Source organism: Abramis brama (genome assembly GCF_963993115.1).
Source record: "Abramis brama genome assembly, chromosome: 22".
NCBI lineage: Eukaryota > Metazoa > Chordata > Actinopteri > Cypriniformes > Leuciscidae > Abramis > Abramis brama.
In genome coordinates, this window is record NC_139984.1 from 16,565,191 (window position 1) to 16,582,685 (window position 17,495).

Below are 17,495 nucleotides of genomic sequence, written 5' to 3' on the forward strand. Positions count from 1 at the left end.
TTCCATGGTGTAATGCAGTCCGCCCCAATGAGTCATCCCTCCTCAATGCCGCATGGGAAATGTGAGGACGTGCCCCGATCTAAAGAGCTCTGGCAATAATACGCTCAGTTTATTCTGGAGTAAATGAAGTGTAACGTCACCAGCGATAAGGTTATCAGCAACAGTGATGTCAGACCTTCATCTGGCTGCAGGTGGGAATTAGCTGAATTCCCCAGGCCTGAGGATCCTGTTTCTGACCTCTGTCTTCCGAGTAAATGCATTCTTCAAGCACTGATGTAACTAGAATCTGTTTTTATTATTCCTTTTCACGATGCAGGGCTGCGGCATGATGACACGGTTAATGTCAGAGTAAAAACAGCTCTCAGAGGTGCTGTATGATAATAATTATGGGCCAGAATGAGGGGTTGTAAGGCACTCCCACCTCCAGCAAAGCTACATGAAAGCTTCATGCTGCTTCTTAGTTTGGTATAAAAGGTTTCTGACTCCACACTGATCAGAGGGAACGATGGGTGACTTTAAAGATAGTGTTACTGCAGCTGCAATCAACCTGGCAGATGATGCCCCGTGGAAAAAGATACAGAAGAACACCTTCACACGCTGGTGCAATGAACACCTGAGGTCTGTGGAGCTGCAGATCAGCGATCTTAAGTTTGATCTGAGCGATGGCCTTGTCCTTATCTCGCTGCTGGAGGTCCTGAGCCATAAGAGGATGTTTAGAAAGTACCACACGCGACCCACCTTCAGACAGCTCAAGCTAGACAACGTTTCGGTGGCTCTGGAGTTTTTGGATCATGAAAAGGTTAAGTTGGTGTCTATAGGTAAGCCTGAACTCTTTCGAACAAAGGCATTTGCAAAGATCTACAGTATTAGTTTTCTTGAGATATTTTCAAGGCACTTGAACAACATTTTAAAGATCTTACAAAGTTTTAATGTGAGGTATGTCAAGTAGGAAATATTTACAGTTCAAGACCAATTAAATAAGAATAAAGATAAGTTGGAATGTTATGAAAGACTTATGATCAAGTTTGTTTTGTATAAGCAGAAACACTATTGGCACTGTGCCATACTATTTAATTTGGTATACTAATGTGTGTGTGTGTATGTATATGTGTATGTGTATATGTATACGAGTAAAAAATTAAAGTGCTTATAGCACAGATAAACATGGCTAAGGTGAAATTATCACCTTATACTCCCCTTAAATTAAAATCATGTAGTAACTAGAATGAACAAACCATAATTCACCTCTAATTATACTAAATATTAAATATAATTGTCTTTATGCTATTAACAATGTTTCTGGCTGACAGAAGCCGAGGCTATTAAACCATATCGGTTAACATCAGGTATTTATTTGGTTACATTAAAGTATTGCTTAAAACATTCAACATTTTTACATTTCCTTCATCATTTATGATGTGATTAAAACTGTTAAAATTGTTTTCGGTTAATTTAAATAAATCTGAAATAAAATAAATATTAGATGAAGAACTTAAATTAGAATTGTTGATTTAGCAACTAAATGAAATAAAATAAGTCTAAGATGACATACTAAAATGACTCAAACTAAAGCTAAAATAAGAATAAATTAAAGCATAAAAATAAAAACTATTTAAAATGATAAACTCAAACTAAACTCTTTATTGTGTCTATATAACAGTTTCATTTGTCATGATGGTCAGCAGCAAAGTCAAGATGTGAATTCTTTGCCTGTTGTCTGAAAAGCATTAGCATTTCTTCAGAAGGACGTAATAATACAACTGAATTGCTGCTCCCACACTGACACTAAAACATGTTTTTCCTATGAATTCCTGTGGCCCCTTCCCTAATTAGGGAGGGAAGGCCTTGGGTCAAAGAGTTTTAGTGTCAAATTGGAGATGGGACTTCAGTCAATTAGCTGTGAGCTGGACCAGAACAATGTTCCCAGTTGAACTCTCTTATTTGAATGTAATGGCTAACTTACAAAAGTTATTTAATTTTTTTAAAATGTTACCAAGAGAAGGTCTCCATCTTGAAGGAACAAAATACACACACCTTCACTGTCTCCATACAGACAGTAAGGCCATAGTGGATGGGAATTTGAAGCTGATCCTGGGTCTAGTTTGGACCTTGATTCAGCATTACTCCATCTCCACCCTGGCGTGGGAGGATGAGGCAAACGATTCTGTCTCCAAACTGACTCCAGAGATAAGGCTTCTGGGATGGATCCAAAACAAAGTCCCTGAACTGCCAATCAATAACTTCAGCCAGGACTGGCAGGATGGCAAGGCTCTTGGTGCATTAGTGGATGGACTGGCACCAGGTATAAAACGTTTCTTAAATAGTCTTCTTAAAACTCCCCATGTGTTGAAAGGGAAAAAGTATATATATTTATTTTTTTTGGCAGAGGTTTTCATGTTAACAAATTATTGTTTGTGCTTCCACAGGCTTGTGTCCTGACTGGGAGAGCTGGGATGCAGTGCATCGGGTGAGTAACACTAAAGAAGCCATGCAGCAAGCAGATGACTGGCTTGGAGTTCCCCAGGTGAGTTCAACCAGAATAGACTACTCGGTGTACATACATTTTGATAACCTCCTTAGGGATTCTGTTGTCCTCAATTAACAATTTTTTTTAAATTATTATTTTGTTTTATTAAATTTATTAAGCTCATTGCCCCAGAGGAGATTCTTGATCCAGCTGTGGATGAGCAGTCAGTGATGACATACCTCTCACTTTTCCCCAAAGCCAGACTGAAACCTGGAGCCCCACTCAAGCCAAAGAAAGGTTTGGCCCTTTATAAAACCCCTGCTGTTTAGTTTTTTTTGATGTCCTCAATTATAACGAAGATGAGATAAAAGATGATCATGATGATAATTTGATGAGAACTTTTTTATTAAAAAATGTTGTTGACTAGAAGTCTTTCTGCAGGTTGCATTGATATGCCAGTAGGTGACAATTTACTGCCTTTATAGTGAATCTTTAAATCATTAATTTAAAGGATTAGTTCGAAAACACTTATTCATTCAAGAACGAACGCCACTACTTTAGTTCAAATGCATAATGTTTAAAGCCCCATTCACAACAATGGTGATATAAACTACAATTTGATAATTGTTTTAATTCTATGAGAATTTGGAAATCCACACCACAGCCATAACAATAACAACACCGGGAAACAATATTTTGGATGAAATTGTTCATCAGTTGATGAACAGCCAATAAGAATCCACCCAACTTTAAAGAGCTCAAACAAGTGCAGTGCAACCGAATGTTATTGTCCATTGGTGTGGATGCTAATATAGTTTTTGTTATAGTTGGGCCATTCTAAGTCATTGGTTCAAAGTCAGAGTTGGAAATGTCTTGGAAAAAAAGGTGTCTTTTTCCACAAATTTTGTATGTATGCAAATTGTATAATATCCAAGGTACACATTTCTAGTGATTGTGCAGTTAATTATAATATTGTATTTTCAGAAAGTTTTGGAATATTTTTCCTCTCCCCAAATTTGTCACTACCAAAACACAATAATAAATAATTTAATAAGAAGGCTTGTATTGACCTATTAATATTTTGTTTACATCTACCTTGTAAATATATTTTTTGCTATTTAAAAAAAAAAGTTTTCACATGTAAATCAATAACAATTACAATTTTATCAATATTTCAAGTGTAATTTATGATTTGTTGTATTTTGAACCCAATCTTTCTTTGTAAAATTTCTAAAGTTAATCATACTGATTTCAAAGTTAAGGATTCATTAGTTTGAATATACATTGAACCAAACACTATAATAGCATCTTAGTTGATAATTCAGTATACTTTATTTTAGACAAAACATGCATGTTTCGGTCGTGACGGCACATTTTCTGTAGTGACAGTAATGTTTTGGCAGTGACTACATCACATTACAGAATTTTGACTCTCATACTAAAACACTACTAAAACATACGATACTAATGATTTGCATAACTGTACAAAAATGTTGTTTATTTCCCCCAAATAAATGATTATGTGTTCCCTTTTGTCAATACCAAAACAATGATGGCATGTTTCGGTCATGACCGTTTCGGTAGTGACAATTTGAGATACTTTTGAGCCTAGTTCAAAGATGGTAACCACCACATGGTTACCTAGCACAGTTCTGAACAGTTGTACACACACAAAAACTAAATTTTATTGAATAACAAAAAAAAAAAAACATGATGTCACAACCGAAACTTCACCACATGTTTCGGTAGTGACAATTAAAGATACTTTTGAGCCTAGTTCAGATATGATAGCAGCACATGGTTACCTAGCACAGTTCTGAACAGTTGTACACACATAACTAAATTTTATGGAATTACACCCTAAAAACTTTGTTTAATTGCAGAAAAAAGGTGTTTGGTAGTGACATGAAAATGCAGGATGTTTTTTTTGCATAGTTTCATGATTTAGAAATAAAATATAGAATAAATGTTTTTTTTTTTTTTTTACTACTTTTAAAAAATCAAAAATATATATTTTAAAAGCAACAATAGAAAAAATGTTTTAAAAAAAATATTTCAATATCATTTTCACAAGTTGAAATTTAGGGGTTAGGGTTCGGGACAGCCATCTCCCAATTGAAAGTACCCAATAAATGATGATTTTATATATATTAAGCTTACTTATATTTTAAATATTATTGTGGGATTCAATATAGAAGGATCTTAGTAAACATCTAAAATTGGAATACTTAAATGCTTTTTAAATGTGTTTTTTGGTTGTCGGACAGCAGTTTGCACCAATTCTGGTGAATGGCCCAGTTAGCATTCTAAATTCTGATTTGGCTTTGTTGCGACTGTTTTTTCGTTGGTGGAGCAAAACAATATTAGAAATATTGTGTCTAAAATGTAAGTTACTCAATATTAACTTTATTGAACTGTTGTAAAAAAGCAGTATCACACATGCATTAGTGCTGTTGTTGGTCTCAATATAAGCAGCAACTGCGTCCTCAAACCTACAGTCAATACCTTGATGCTGATTTAAATCAAATCCAGTTATTTTCATAAAGTGTACAACCTTGATAACCTTGTCTATTTATTTTTTTGTATTTTTTTTGTATCACCCTCTCATGTATCACCTTTTTAAAAATGTATTTTCAATTATTATTTTTATTTTATTTTTATTTTAGTGCCAAAACCCAAAGCCTGTCGTGCCACAGGACGGGGATTGCAGTCCAAAGGCATGAGAGTAGGTCAGCTGGCAGACTTTAAAGTGGACACCTGCAAAGCTGGGCCTGGTAATCTGGAGGTCCTTATTAGAGACCCCAGTGAGTCCATAAACTCCCCAAAATCTATATAAAGATACACAATTATGTAACCCCTTTGTGGTCTAAATTAAATGCCACCCCTTTCTGTCAGGTGGTAAAGCAGTGTCTGTCAGACAGAAGGATGCACTTGAAGGTGTATATACCTTTGAATATACACCCACTGCTAAAGGAGATCACACAGTGGACATCACCTGGGTTGGTCAGCACATTGCCAAGAGGTTAGCTCTTTTTTACACAAGTTCAACATAGAAAAGCATATTACTGAAATAAAATGTTAATGTTTCTCTATTACAGCCCATTTAAAGTCCATGTTGGTTCAGAAGCTGGTCCACAGAAGATTCGAGCATGGGGACCAGGACTAGAGGGAGGGACTGTGGGCTTGTCAGCAGATTTCTTGGTGGAATCTGTTGGTGTGGACTCTGGCATGCTGGGTGAGTGGATGTTAATGTAGAAAATGTATTGCGTATTTTAAAAAATGGTATAGCTAAGCAATTAAAATGCATTACATTACTTATATTTTTTTTATTCTTTATTTTATGATATAATTATCCCTTTTCACAGATTTAAATGTACTATACACCTTATACATATTATCACACTATATACATATTATATTGTTAATTTATTATTATATTTTATAATTGAATCACTTTCCTCCAATTATCTTTCCAAGGTTTTGCCATTGAAGGTCCATCTCAGGCAAAGATCACATGTGATGACCAAAATGATGGCTCCTGCCTTGTGCGGTTCTGGCCGACTGAGGCCGGTGAGTATGCTGTACACGTAATGTGTGATGATGAAGAAATCCAGGACAGTCCCTTCATATCTTCCATCAGACATAAAAGAAAAGACTTCCACCCAGAAAAGGTAAATTATCTCCTATTAATCTGTTTATGTCGACATGTGTTCAGTGTGAGAGCCCTTTCTCTTTTCAGGGAGATCCATTTTATATGAAGGACATATTTTCATTAGATGTGAAATTATTTCATAAGGTATGCATGTTGGGTTTCAGGTGAAAGTAGAAGGACCAGGTGTTTCCCAAACTGGGTGCGTAGTGAACCTCCAAACCCAGTTCACTGTAGATACCAGGCAAGCTGGTGAAGGAGAACTTAGAGTTTATGCTCAGGTACTAATACTACAATGAAATATTTATGTATTTTTATTCAAATTAAAAGCACTTTTCATTTTCAGAGTGGTTTGACTTCTTCACAGAGTGCAGATGGAGAATGTGTAGATGTTAGTGTTGCCTCTGAACAGTCTGGTGTCTTTGTCTGCTCCTACATCCCTTCATCTCTCTCCAAACATACCATTGCTGTGTCTTGGGGTGGAGTCATGGTTCCTGGCAGTCCTTTCATTGTGAGTGCATATATTGATCTTAATAGACAGCAGTAAATATGATCTTTAGAATTCAATGTGTAGGGAATGGGATTTTGCAATATGTGAACATGCACAACAACATCTAATGCTCGTTCTAATGCATTTCATTTACATGGTCTGATGAAGGTAGAGAAATCATTTCCCCAATTTGTTTTCCATCATGTTGCATTCATGTTCCAGCATCTGTTGCCTTATTGAAATTCCATTTCATCTCACAATGGCTTTAAACCTGTCTGGTGATGATGTACAGCTGCTTCGCACAGCAGCCAGAGCTCACGGGAATGTAATAGGATGTTTATTCGTCTATTTGTACTGGCATTCCCTCAGTCGAGCATAGGGAATTAAACTATGCTTACTGAAATCACATGTGAAAAAACATACATTAAGAAATGAGCCTATGAGCATTAAAATATAATCTTCAGTGCTTTGGACGCCTATGATTGTGATGCTGTAAGATTTTGTATGAAATGTGACGCTGTGTCATCACTGTTTCAGGTGACACCTCGCAGGATTAAGATTACACCATGTAGCCCAGTCTGGTTTAAACCAGATGGATCAGAAATGTATTACTCTGGTAAGTTTAAAGGAACAGTTCTTCCAAAAATCATGTGCTCATCATCATCTTATTCCAGACTTTATGGTGGTATTTTTTTCAGTGGAATGCAAAAGGAAAATGTTTGAAGAATCTTCACACAGTACTTTTTCATACAGCGCGGTGTATGAATGACTAGGTGTGACAGTTAAATAATTATTATTAAAAAAAAATAAAAAAAATGGAGGAATCAATTCATAAATGATGTAAATGACAGTTCAAATTGACAGATAAATAGATATTTTTTTTAAATTCTTTGTGAATATGTAGTTAACTATAAATGATACATTGATATATTTATTTAAAGGGATAGTTCACACAAAAATTTAAATTCTTTCATTAATTACTCTCATGTCGTTCCAAACCCGTAAGACTTTCATTTATCTTCGTAACACAAATGAAGATCTTATTTGATGAAATTTTAGCGCTTTCTATCCGTCCATTGACCGCTAGAAGAGATTGTAAAACTAATCCATATGAATTGAGCTGTTTAGTCAGATTGATCAGTTTACTTTACATATTTACCTGTTGGGTTATAACATGCATTTAAACAATTCACAATTGGGAGCAACCAAAGACGTTTGTTAGACCTAACTGCATCATAAGTTCCATATTTGATTTAAGAGATTACTTGCATTTCGATATACAAAAAAAAAGAAGGTTTTGGAGCAGTTCCCATGTGAAATCCATGTGATCACATGTGGAAAACATCGGAAATGAATGTGGTTCTTCTGTTTGGAATGACATGAGGGTGAGTAAATAATGATATAATTTTTGTTTTGAACTATTCCAGTTAAAATTAACATTATTAAAACATAAAACATTATTATCGCAACTTTAATTCTGAAAATAGTGTTATTCATGTCCTAGACATTTTTGATTTTATGTTATCTGATTGTGTGAAGATGAAGAGATGGACCTTGATGAAGACTTTCCAGACAATGTACGGCCTGGTGGTCATGGAGAACTTGTTATGAACGTAATCAGCCCGTCAAACAACCCGGGCGACGCCACAAAGGTACCGAGTAGTACAAATTCTGTGAATTAACCTGAAAGAACAGTACATTCAGATGTTGTTCGTTTCTTCAGGTAAGGGCTCGTGGTCCAGGCCTAAAAGAAGGTGTTCTTGGAGAACAGGCAGAGTTTATCATTGACACAAGCAGCGCAGGCAGTGGACGACTTGCCATAAGAGTGGAAGGACCCTGTGAAGTTACACTAAAATGTCTGGACAATCAAGATGGCACTTGTACAGTGTTTTACCTCCCCACAGAGCATGGAATGTACAAAATAAATGTCCTTTTCGACAACTCTCACATAACTGGCTCTCCATTCCAGGCTGATATACAGAAACCGATTGACCCATCTAAAGTTTTGGTAACAGGTCCTGGTCTGCTACAGGGGAAAGTCGGAGAACCTTGCATTGTAAATATAGACTGTGCAATGGCAGGATCTGGAGATCTATCTGTGCAGGCTGTCTCTGACTCAGGAGTCATTGTCCAAACTGAAGTGAAGGAGAATGAAGATGGCACCTACACGGCTGTTTATGTGCCTCTAACTGGAGGCGTATATACGCTGCTTCTGAAATATGGAGGAAAGGTGGTGCCCAACTTCCCCGCCAAAGTTATTGTGGGTCCAAAGGTCTACAAAAGCCATGTTAAAGTGAGCAGGCAAGGTAAAAGAAGAATCCTAATGTTTATGACTTGACTTGATAGTTTGCATTCGGATTGTTTGTTTGTTATGAGTTTGTCTTCTCATCCATTCTGTCTTTTCAGGAGGCATTTTGGTTGGTGAAAGGGAAATTGACACATGTCAAGTTGTTGCAAATGGTTTGGGTCTCCGAAAGGGCCTCACTGGACGTCCTAATATGTTTAGTGTAAACGCCAGGTGAGGTAGTAGTTAATTTTAGATAATTAGGTTAAAAAAATTGTCAACCACATTTGATCCATAATGTTTCTCTTTCTCAGCAGATCTTCAGTTGATGATCTGGGCATAACAGTGGAGGGTGCATCTGAGTGTCAGGTGACATGCAAAGACAACGGTGAAGGCATGTATGATGTGGAATATACTCCTTCAGTGCCTGGTGAATATAAGATCACCATTACCTCTGGAGAGAAAAGCATTCCAGGTAAGCTTTAAATTATGAGAAACAATTGTTATTTACCCTTTATTTTATTTACTTCAATGATCTGAAATAAATCCTAGTATAAGAATATTTTTTTATTTCAGATATGTGTGTGATCAAGTTGTTTTTACTAGGTGCCGTTTAGGTCAAAATTAAGATTTACACATGATTATTTATTGAAAGGTGAAGAACTACCATCACATCTGCATTGTCAAACTCCAATGACTGTTAAACATATTTTACTGTACTGCATTGTTTTGAATGAAAATAGATGTTTTTTTATTCATTGATGCCCATATCTGATGTTAAACCCATATTGAATCTGTACATTTACAATAAATGGCGAAAGGAATGGAATGAATGCATATATAACAAACTAAATGACGTGAATCCAATACTAAATCAAGGAGTTAGTTATTGTTATTATTTTGAAAATAGATATGACCAGGTTTTATACGAGATGTCCGATCGGTCACTCAAGACTCACTCATTCATATTTATTGAAAGGGGAAGAGAAACCGGTTTGTGATTTGTGTAAGAATTTCTTGATTGTAAACATATTTTAATAGAAGCCCATTTTAAATGATATTAGACAATGTTTTTATTCAGAAAATATATTAATGGACATTTTTGTTATTGTAATATATGCATGTTTTTGTATATTGATTGTTTACAATAATTTAACAATTTTGTCTTAAAAACAATGTATTGAAATGATATGATGATGATGATGATGATGATGATGATGATGATGATGATGATGATGATGATATAAAAAAATATAATAATAATAATATCAAATAATGTAATGATAAAATAATGATAATCATTTTTCTATTGAAATACTATTTATTTTGCCATGAAATGGCATTAAATCATAAATAACTACTTTTTTTTTATTCATAGATGGGTTTAACTGACACTATTTACAAAAGTGTCACTTGAATGTATTTTAGAATTTTTGTCTTGTATTAATATTAAATGTCTTTATATAGTTTTTAAATAATTGTATGACTTTAGTTATTCACTTTGTTGTCAAAATGAAAGTAGCTGTGCTGCTGACATGGCTCTGAAATTTTCTTTGTTTATATGAATAAATAATAACAATGATGTTTTACACGACTACTATTTGTATTCAACAGGAAGTCCATTTATTGCATCAGTAGAGGATGTTTCTGCAGATTCTGGAGTCTGTCTGCAGTCAGGGCTTTGTTTATCTACAAATACTGTTTCTCATGGTAGGTCAATTTTATTTTTTGCTTTTTTTATGTCCAAGACATTGTCTGCACATTATTTTAATTGGCGTAGGTACTGAAATGACAGAGATCAAATACAATGGAGATGGGATTTACACAATGAGTCCAACTCCATCAATGGAAGACAGAGAGTCTCTCATAGATCCTCAGAGTCCTTATAAAAGCAGCAGGTTAGACAATCTTTTAAGCAAAGTAAAGCAAATTATCTGAATGCCTTGGAAGCAGAGTACCTTAGAAAGGCGGATTGTAACTATTCTTTACTTTTTTTTAATCATAGTCCCATCCAGTTCCAAGCTCTTCCTCATTGTGACTGTGATGGAGAGCTTCCCTCAGCTCATGCTGTGAATACGGCAGAGATTGTTCCAGGTTTTAAAGGTAGAATCTGTGGTAGAACTTCCCAAATGTTTACGATTGGCTGCAATAGCAGTGGAGAAGCACCTGAGACTGTTGCTGTGGTGAGACCTGATGGTGAGCACAAAGACAAAATTAAAGGAGAAGTTCACTTTTAAAATGAAAATTCTGTCATCATATAATCACCCTCATGTTGTTTCAAACCTGTATGAATTTCTTTCTTCTGCTGAACAGAAAGGAAGATATTTAGAAGAATGTCATTAACCAGACAGTTTTTGGGTCCCATTGACTTCCATAGTATATTTTTTTCCTACTATGGAAGTCAATGGGACCCAAAAACTGCCTGGTTACTGATATTCTTCTAAATATCTTCCTTTCTGTTCAGCAGAAGAAAGAAATTCATACAGGTTTGAAACAACATGAGGGTGATTATATGATGACAGAATTTTCATTTTAAAAGTGAACTTCTTCTTTAAAACGCTTATATTTGCAATCATTGGACAAATCTCTATCTCTGAGATGCTGTGAATGTTTGCACTGTAGGTTCCATGGAGTTCCTTGAGCTGAAAAAAGGGGGAGATGGCACTTTTAGCGTTGTCTATTTGCCCACCATGGATGGCTGTCATTTATTAACAGTGAAATTTACTAGTGAGGAGACTTTTAATAGGTGAGAATGTATTGTAATAGCAGATGTGTTAAATTTCATATAAATAAGTTAATTCCAAGTCAAGTGTCTTGGTTTACGCAAGTAGCATCTTTTTGTTTTTTATTTTAAATTAAATTAAATCGTTTTTTGTTGAAAATATAGTTTATATTATTATTTAAATATAGTTTTTTTTTGTGTGTGTTTTTGTTTTTACAGACAATTCAGTTTTCAAGTGTTGCCGATAGATGATACCGCTCAGGTTAATGTAGCATGTCTAGGTCTGACATCAGGAATGTGTGCCTGGCATCCTCAAACATTTACTGTCGACTCCACCTCCACAAAAAAAGTTCCACAGTTTGTTGCAATAATGACACCAGATGGTATTGCACTAAATATTATATTAGATCACAACTACTAATGTCATATTTCAGTTACACATCTTACAGTTGCACATCTTATTCATCATTAAATAGGCTTGAGTGAGGTATTTGAGGTCAGAGATAATGGCGATTGGACATACACCGTGAACTACACCCCTTCAATGGAAGGACTTCATTCTTTGATGGTCAAATATACTAAAGATGCTTCTTTTGGCAGGTATGAGCATTGCATTTATAGGTATGAAATATTGATTAAATGCATAGGTCATGTCACACAGAGATGGGACTCAGCAGATCCACCATGTAATTTGATGCATGTTGTTAATTTACAGTCCTTTCAAGTTTCGAGTGCTGCCTATGCCTGATTCTATATGTAAGCATCATGGAGGACAAGGCTTGAGGAATGGGACTCCAGTTTTTGGATTGGATTTAGATGCACAAGTGTGTGTAAACACTCCTCAGACCTTCACAATTGATGGCAGTAGCACCGGAGAGCCGCCAGAGACTGTAGCTGTTGTTACACCTGATGGTGAGAATGTAATGGAGAGGATGTTTTGTTTGTCATTTTAAACAATAGAATTTGACTGTTTCACTTTGCAGGCAAAATAATGCTATTAAGTGCAAAAGACAATGGAGATGGAACGTACTTAGTGGCGTACTCCCCTTCTGTTGAAGGATCTCACTCAATTATGGTCAAATATACCAATGATGATTCCTTCAGAAGGTAAAGCAGCAGATAAATAAGATGTTAGTGTGAAGCCACTCAATACATGCATGTCCTCAGGTTCTTATATCGTGCTCTTTCAGTCTGCACAGGTTTCACTCTGGTAGAAGGGATGAAGATGTCTTAAATAAAGAGGAACCTTCGAGTCAGGAGGGAAGAGTCAATGCTATGGCTCCTCAAACATCCGCCAACTGCTACAGTGTTGCACCAGAGACCGTCACCATGGTGAAAGCTAATGGTCAGAACCATGTTTTTGATATATTGCCATTTTGACATTTGCATGGCTGTGTGTTTGCTAGGGTAATCAGACAGTCACATGGGGTTTTTACATGGAGGCTCAATCAAACTCTCCACAGATGTGATGGGCAACAGGGACAGAACTTGTAAGGTGGCTTGCGCACCAAATTTGAACAATTCTGTGATGCACAAATACACCATTGAAGAGACTTTTAGAAGGTATGAAAGTGTATTTGATGAGTCCATTTTAGGCTGTACTGTCATGTATGATAAATTGTAATACATTTTATTCTTTCTAGAGAGAAACATATAAACATTTGGTGCTTTATTTGTTTCATAGCCTCTCTGAGTTCCAGACAGACTTGACTGTTGAAAATACAGGACCAAAGATTTGTGCTCAGATTCCTCAGTCATTCAAAATCAACTGTAGTAAATCTGGGAAGCCCCCTGAGTGTGTGCTGATGATCACCCCCATTGGTGAGGACCAGGTTCTTTTGAAAGGCGTTTCAGATTTCTATGGCTGTATCCTGTGTAATTGACAAAGCTTCATATCTACAGGAAAGACTGAACTGACTGAGGTCAAAGAAAACCCAGATGGGACTTACTCTGTGAAATATTCTCCCACCATAGATGGTCTTCATTCTTTAATGGTCAAATATGCTGATGATGATTCATATTGCAAGTAAGAATAGTTTTTTTGTTTTTTTTTATATATTAAAAATAAAATGATAGTAGTATTTATAATGTGTATATCTATCTATCTATCTATCTATCTATCTATCTATCTATCTATCTATCTATCTATCATAAATACTACTATCATTTTATTTTTTATATATCTATATATATCATTCATGTATTTCATTCATTCATTCATTGCTTTTTGTAAATGCTATTATTGTGGTAACATTTTAATAATACTAATAAATTATAATAATGTAAATTATTATTATTGATGATGACAATGTTTATTATTTCTCATTTACTAAATTTAAATGTAGTACATTGCAAATATTATTGCAATATAATTATATGCAAAACTATTATTAATGATGCAACATTTATTATTATTATTAATGATAATGTTAATGATAGTAATGCAAAACTATTATTATTAATGATAAAACATTTATTATTATTAATGATAATGTTAATGATAATAATCTAAAACTATTATTATTATTATTATTATTATTAATGATAAAAAATATGATTATTATTAATGATAATAAAATGTATTATTATTTATTTTTATTTTTTTAAAGTATAACACTTGTGACAGTATAAGTCATTCATATATTCATGATTTCATTCATACTATTTGTTTTTCAGTCCATTGAGGTTTCATGTCCTGCCTCACTCTGCTAGTGATGATGAGCATGGAATAAATACAACTGAGGTTTGTAGTAGACAATTAAAGGAAGATGTCTGTGCTCAAATCCCTCAAACTTTCACAGCTTGCTGCAACACTGATGAGGCCCCAGAGACCGACATGTTGAAAGCTGATGGTAAGGCCCTGATTATAGATCTGTATCTATCTGTTTGGAAGTCATCAAATATTGAGCAGAATTTAAAAGAAACCTTGTTCGTTGTGGTATTGATTCCTTAGGCACTAGAGATCTGGTTGAAGTGTTAAATAATGAGAACAGGGCCTATGCAGCAACACACACACCCTCCGCTGAAGACTCTCACTCCTCGGCAGCCGGAAATCCCAGTGAGGAGGATTTTCAAAGGTAAAATAGCAATTACATTCCAGTCTCTATCTAAACCATATGCATTAATCAGTCTCTCTCAGTATCCAATTCATTATTCACTAATTTGTGCTCTATTTATCCCTTGATTAATTGTGACAGGAATTATAGTCACCAGTCATCCTCCTTGCACGCTTCAAGCGGTAACATAGGTTTTCAAAACAAGGTATGAATGTGTGATGTTTCTTCAAGGTTAATTTAAATCCATTTAATAATGTCTCGAGTCCTTGAGACATGTCATACCTTGAATGTCATCAACATCTTCATTATTGCTCATCAGGTTGAGGGCAGAAATGTAATTCCTCTTGGTGCCATTAATCAAGCAGGGTTTATATCCTGTGATATAGTCCTGCCATCAGACATAAGTGAAGGTGAAATTACAGGTGAGCTGTTGCTCTGAATTCACTTGCTCAATTTAATGATCGTATCCTCACATCATTATTTTAATGGCATTCATAGGTGAGGTGATCACACCGTCTAGAAAGACAGCACAGCCTGACGTGATTGATAACAAAGACGGTACCATCATTATAAAGTTTGATCCTTCAGAAGAGGGTCTTCACCAACTGCTTATTAAATCGACCGGAAACGATCTACCTGGTTAGACTGCACACGTCCTCTGGGAATGAGAAACTTTCACTTGTCCCTCTTCTTTTTGGTCGTCAACAAACCAAATATAGAAATGTTTTACTGTTGACATTGCAACTCTATGGATTAAATATGATTCTTTCTCCTTCCTGCAGTACTTCCACTGCAGTATTATGCAAATAGTCGTGCTAATCGCAGCACGATGGCCTATGGATGTGGCCTTATGTATGGAATTGCAAATGAGACGGCAACGTTCACCATCTGTCAGGAGGATTCAGCCTCGAGTGAGCATTTGTTTTCTGATTCCATAATAACAGACATTTTTGTACACCCACAGGGGGACATGTAACACGATCCCGATTTCTACAGAGTGCGACCCCCCCCCCCCAACAACCACCACCCCATCCCCCAATTTCTACTGTGAGGGGCTACAAACTTTCGATTCGCGCAGGGGAGGGGGGAGGGGGGAGGGGGGGGTACTGTATATTGTTTGTGCATCCAAAATAAGTTGACTTCATTTTGTGTGTCAAAATAGCCAAGAACCATGACGGTCAAGTCAAGTGAAAAGTGTGCTGAAACGGGCTGTCTTTTTGCGCAAAATATACATTGCTGCTAGCAAATCATAATGAAATTTCACTGTGTATAAGTGCCTGTGAATTTTTTTTATTTTTTTTTTAAGTCTTCATTAAAGCATTATGAGCCACGAACCAAGCCAGCCTACAAGGTGAATCACAACATTACAAACTTTTATTTGAAGCAAAAAAACATTTAAAAATCAGACAAAAATACAAAGTCAAGTCAAGTCAAGTCAAGTTTATTTATATAGCGCTTTTCACAATACAGATTGTATCAAAGCAGCTTCACAGTATTAAATTAAAATAATACATCAATGCTTGTTTCTAGTGGAAAACGTCCACGTTTGGTAATGCTGATCAATAGTATTGTTGATTGATTAATTAAATTAAATATCCCCAACTGAGCAAGCCAAAGGCAACAGTGGCAAGGAACCGAAAAACTCCATCAGGTGACCTAATGGAGAAAAAAAAACCTTGGGAGAACCCAGGCTCAGTCGGGGGCCAGTTCTCCTCTGGCGTTTTTATGAACTAGAGGTTGGATTTAACTATCAGATTAAAAGTATTATATGAATGCCTGGCTGAAGAGATGCGTCTTTAATCTAGTTTTAAACTGGGAGAGCGAGTCTGAGCAACGAACAGTATCAGGAAGACTATTCCAGAGTTTTGGAGCTAAATGTGAAAATGCTCTCCCTCCTTTGGTGGATCTGGATATCCTAGGTATGACCAAAAGCCTCGAATTTAGTGATCTTAAAGAGCGCGATGGATTATAGGGCGATAGAAGATCCGTTAAATAGACTGGAGCTAAGCCATTTAGGGCTTTATAAGTCAGTAGCAATACCTTGTAATTAATACAGAACTTTATAGGTAACCAATGTAGTGATGATAAAATTGGTGTTATATGATCATATTTTCTTGATCTAGTAAGAACTCTAGCGGCGGCATTTTGGACCAACTGTAGCTTGTTTAATGAGGACGCAGGACAACCGGCCAATAAAGCATTACAGTAATCTAGTCTCGAGGTCATGAATGCATGAACAAATTTTTCTGCATCAGAAACTGATAGCATGTTACGTAGCTTAGCAATGTTTCTAAGGTGGAAAAAGGCTGTTCTTGTAACGTATGAAATATGATTTTCAAAAGACAGGTTGCAGTCTAGTATAACACCCAGGTCTTTTACTGTAGAGGATAAAGTAACAGGACATCCTACTATGTTAAAGTTGTAGTGTGAGAGGTTTTGTGGGCGGTTTTTTGAACCGATGATTAGTACCTCTGTCTTGTCTGGATTAGGTACAAGACTAGGTTTTAATGAGGGAAAGAACTACAATCCCATTAAGGATTGTGAATGACAATCAAATTAAAAATGGAGAAATATAAAACTGTTTATTTAATGTTGTTGATTATATGTATAGAAACGATGTATAGATATATATCTGCATATTTTGCAAAAAGCTTAAAATGTAGTATTTTGACAGCATAGCGAGACTGACTCTATTACGCCAATTACGGTGCTTCATGGTATTTGACGCTCTCTGCAGAACTCTTTTGGCACGATTTGCTCGGCACGATTTGCTCGCCACGACTCCGATTGGTGATATTTTCTTTATAGCATCATGGGTAATATATTT

General features: G+C 35.7%; 1 protein-coding gene across 1 annotated transcript in view; it reads left to right on the top strand.

Moving 5' to 3' along the window:
• Nucleotides 1-406: 406 nt before the first annotated feature.
• flnbb (filamin B b) overlaps nucleotides 407-17,495 on the top strand; it is a 24,492-nt gene continuing 7,403 nt past the window's right edge. The window contains exons 1-33 of the mRNA XM_084098456.1: nucleotides 407-818; nucleotides 2,054-2,302; nucleotides 2,427-2,524; nucleotides 2,647-2,764; nucleotides 5,134-5,271; nucleotides 5,363-5,489; nucleotides 5,566-5,702; nucleotides 5,945-6,138; nucleotides 6,284-6,397; nucleotides 6,484-6,627; nucleotides 7,144-7,222; nucleotides 8,146-8,258; nucleotides 8,330-8,912; nucleotides 9,013-9,124; nucleotides 9,205-9,365; nucleotides 10,505-10,600; nucleotides 10,671-10,788; nucleotides 10,896-11,086; nucleotides 11,513-11,636; nucleotides 11,832-11,995; nucleotides 12,089-12,212; nucleotides 12,328-12,524; nucleotides 12,596-12,719; nucleotides 12,803-12,957; nucleotides 13,076-13,175; nucleotides 13,297-13,433; nucleotides 13,515-13,638; nucleotides 14,289-14,464; nucleotides 14,566-14,689; nucleotides 14,810-14,873; nucleotides 14,988-15,090; nucleotides 15,167-15,307; nucleotides 15,451-15,579. Coding sequence (XP_083954582.1) covers nucleotides 506-818; nucleotides 2,054-2,302; nucleotides 2,427-2,524; nucleotides 2,647-2,764; nucleotides 5,134-5,271; nucleotides 5,363-5,489; nucleotides 5,566-5,702; nucleotides 5,945-6,138; nucleotides 6,284-6,397; nucleotides 6,484-6,627; nucleotides 7,144-7,222; nucleotides 8,146-8,258; nucleotides 8,330-8,912; nucleotides 9,013-9,124; nucleotides 9,205-9,365; nucleotides 10,505-10,600; nucleotides 10,671-10,788; nucleotides 10,896-11,086; nucleotides 11,513-11,636; nucleotides 11,832-11,995; nucleotides 12,089-12,212; nucleotides 12,328-12,524; nucleotides 12,596-12,719; nucleotides 12,803-12,957; nucleotides 13,076-13,175; nucleotides 13,297-13,433; nucleotides 13,515-13,638; nucleotides 14,289-14,464; nucleotides 14,566-14,689; nucleotides 14,810-14,873; nucleotides 14,988-15,090; nucleotides 15,167-15,307; nucleotides 15,451-15,579 — 5,071 coding nt within the window. The 5' untranslated portion in view covers nucleotides 407-505. The remainder of the gene's footprint in view (nucleotides 819-2,053; nucleotides 2,303-2,426; nucleotides 2,525-2,646; nucleotides 2,765-5,133; nucleotides 5,272-5,362; nucleotides 5,490-5,565; nucleotides 5,703-5,944; nucleotides 6,139-6,283; nucleotides 6,398-6,483; nucleotides 6,628-7,143; nucleotides 7,223-8,145; nucleotides 8,259-8,329; nucleotides 8,913-9,012; nucleotides 9,125-9,204; nucleotides 9,366-10,504; nucleotides 10,601-10,670; nucleotides 10,789-10,895; nucleotides 11,087-11,512; nucleotides 11,637-11,831; nucleotides 11,996-12,088; nucleotides 12,213-12,327; nucleotides 12,525-12,595; nucleotides 12,720-12,802; nucleotides 12,958-13,075; nucleotides 13,176-13,296; nucleotides 13,434-13,514; nucleotides 13,639-14,288; nucleotides 14,465-14,565; nucleotides 14,690-14,809; nucleotides 14,874-14,987; nucleotides 15,091-15,166; nucleotides 15,308-15,450; nucleotides 15,580-17,495) is intronic.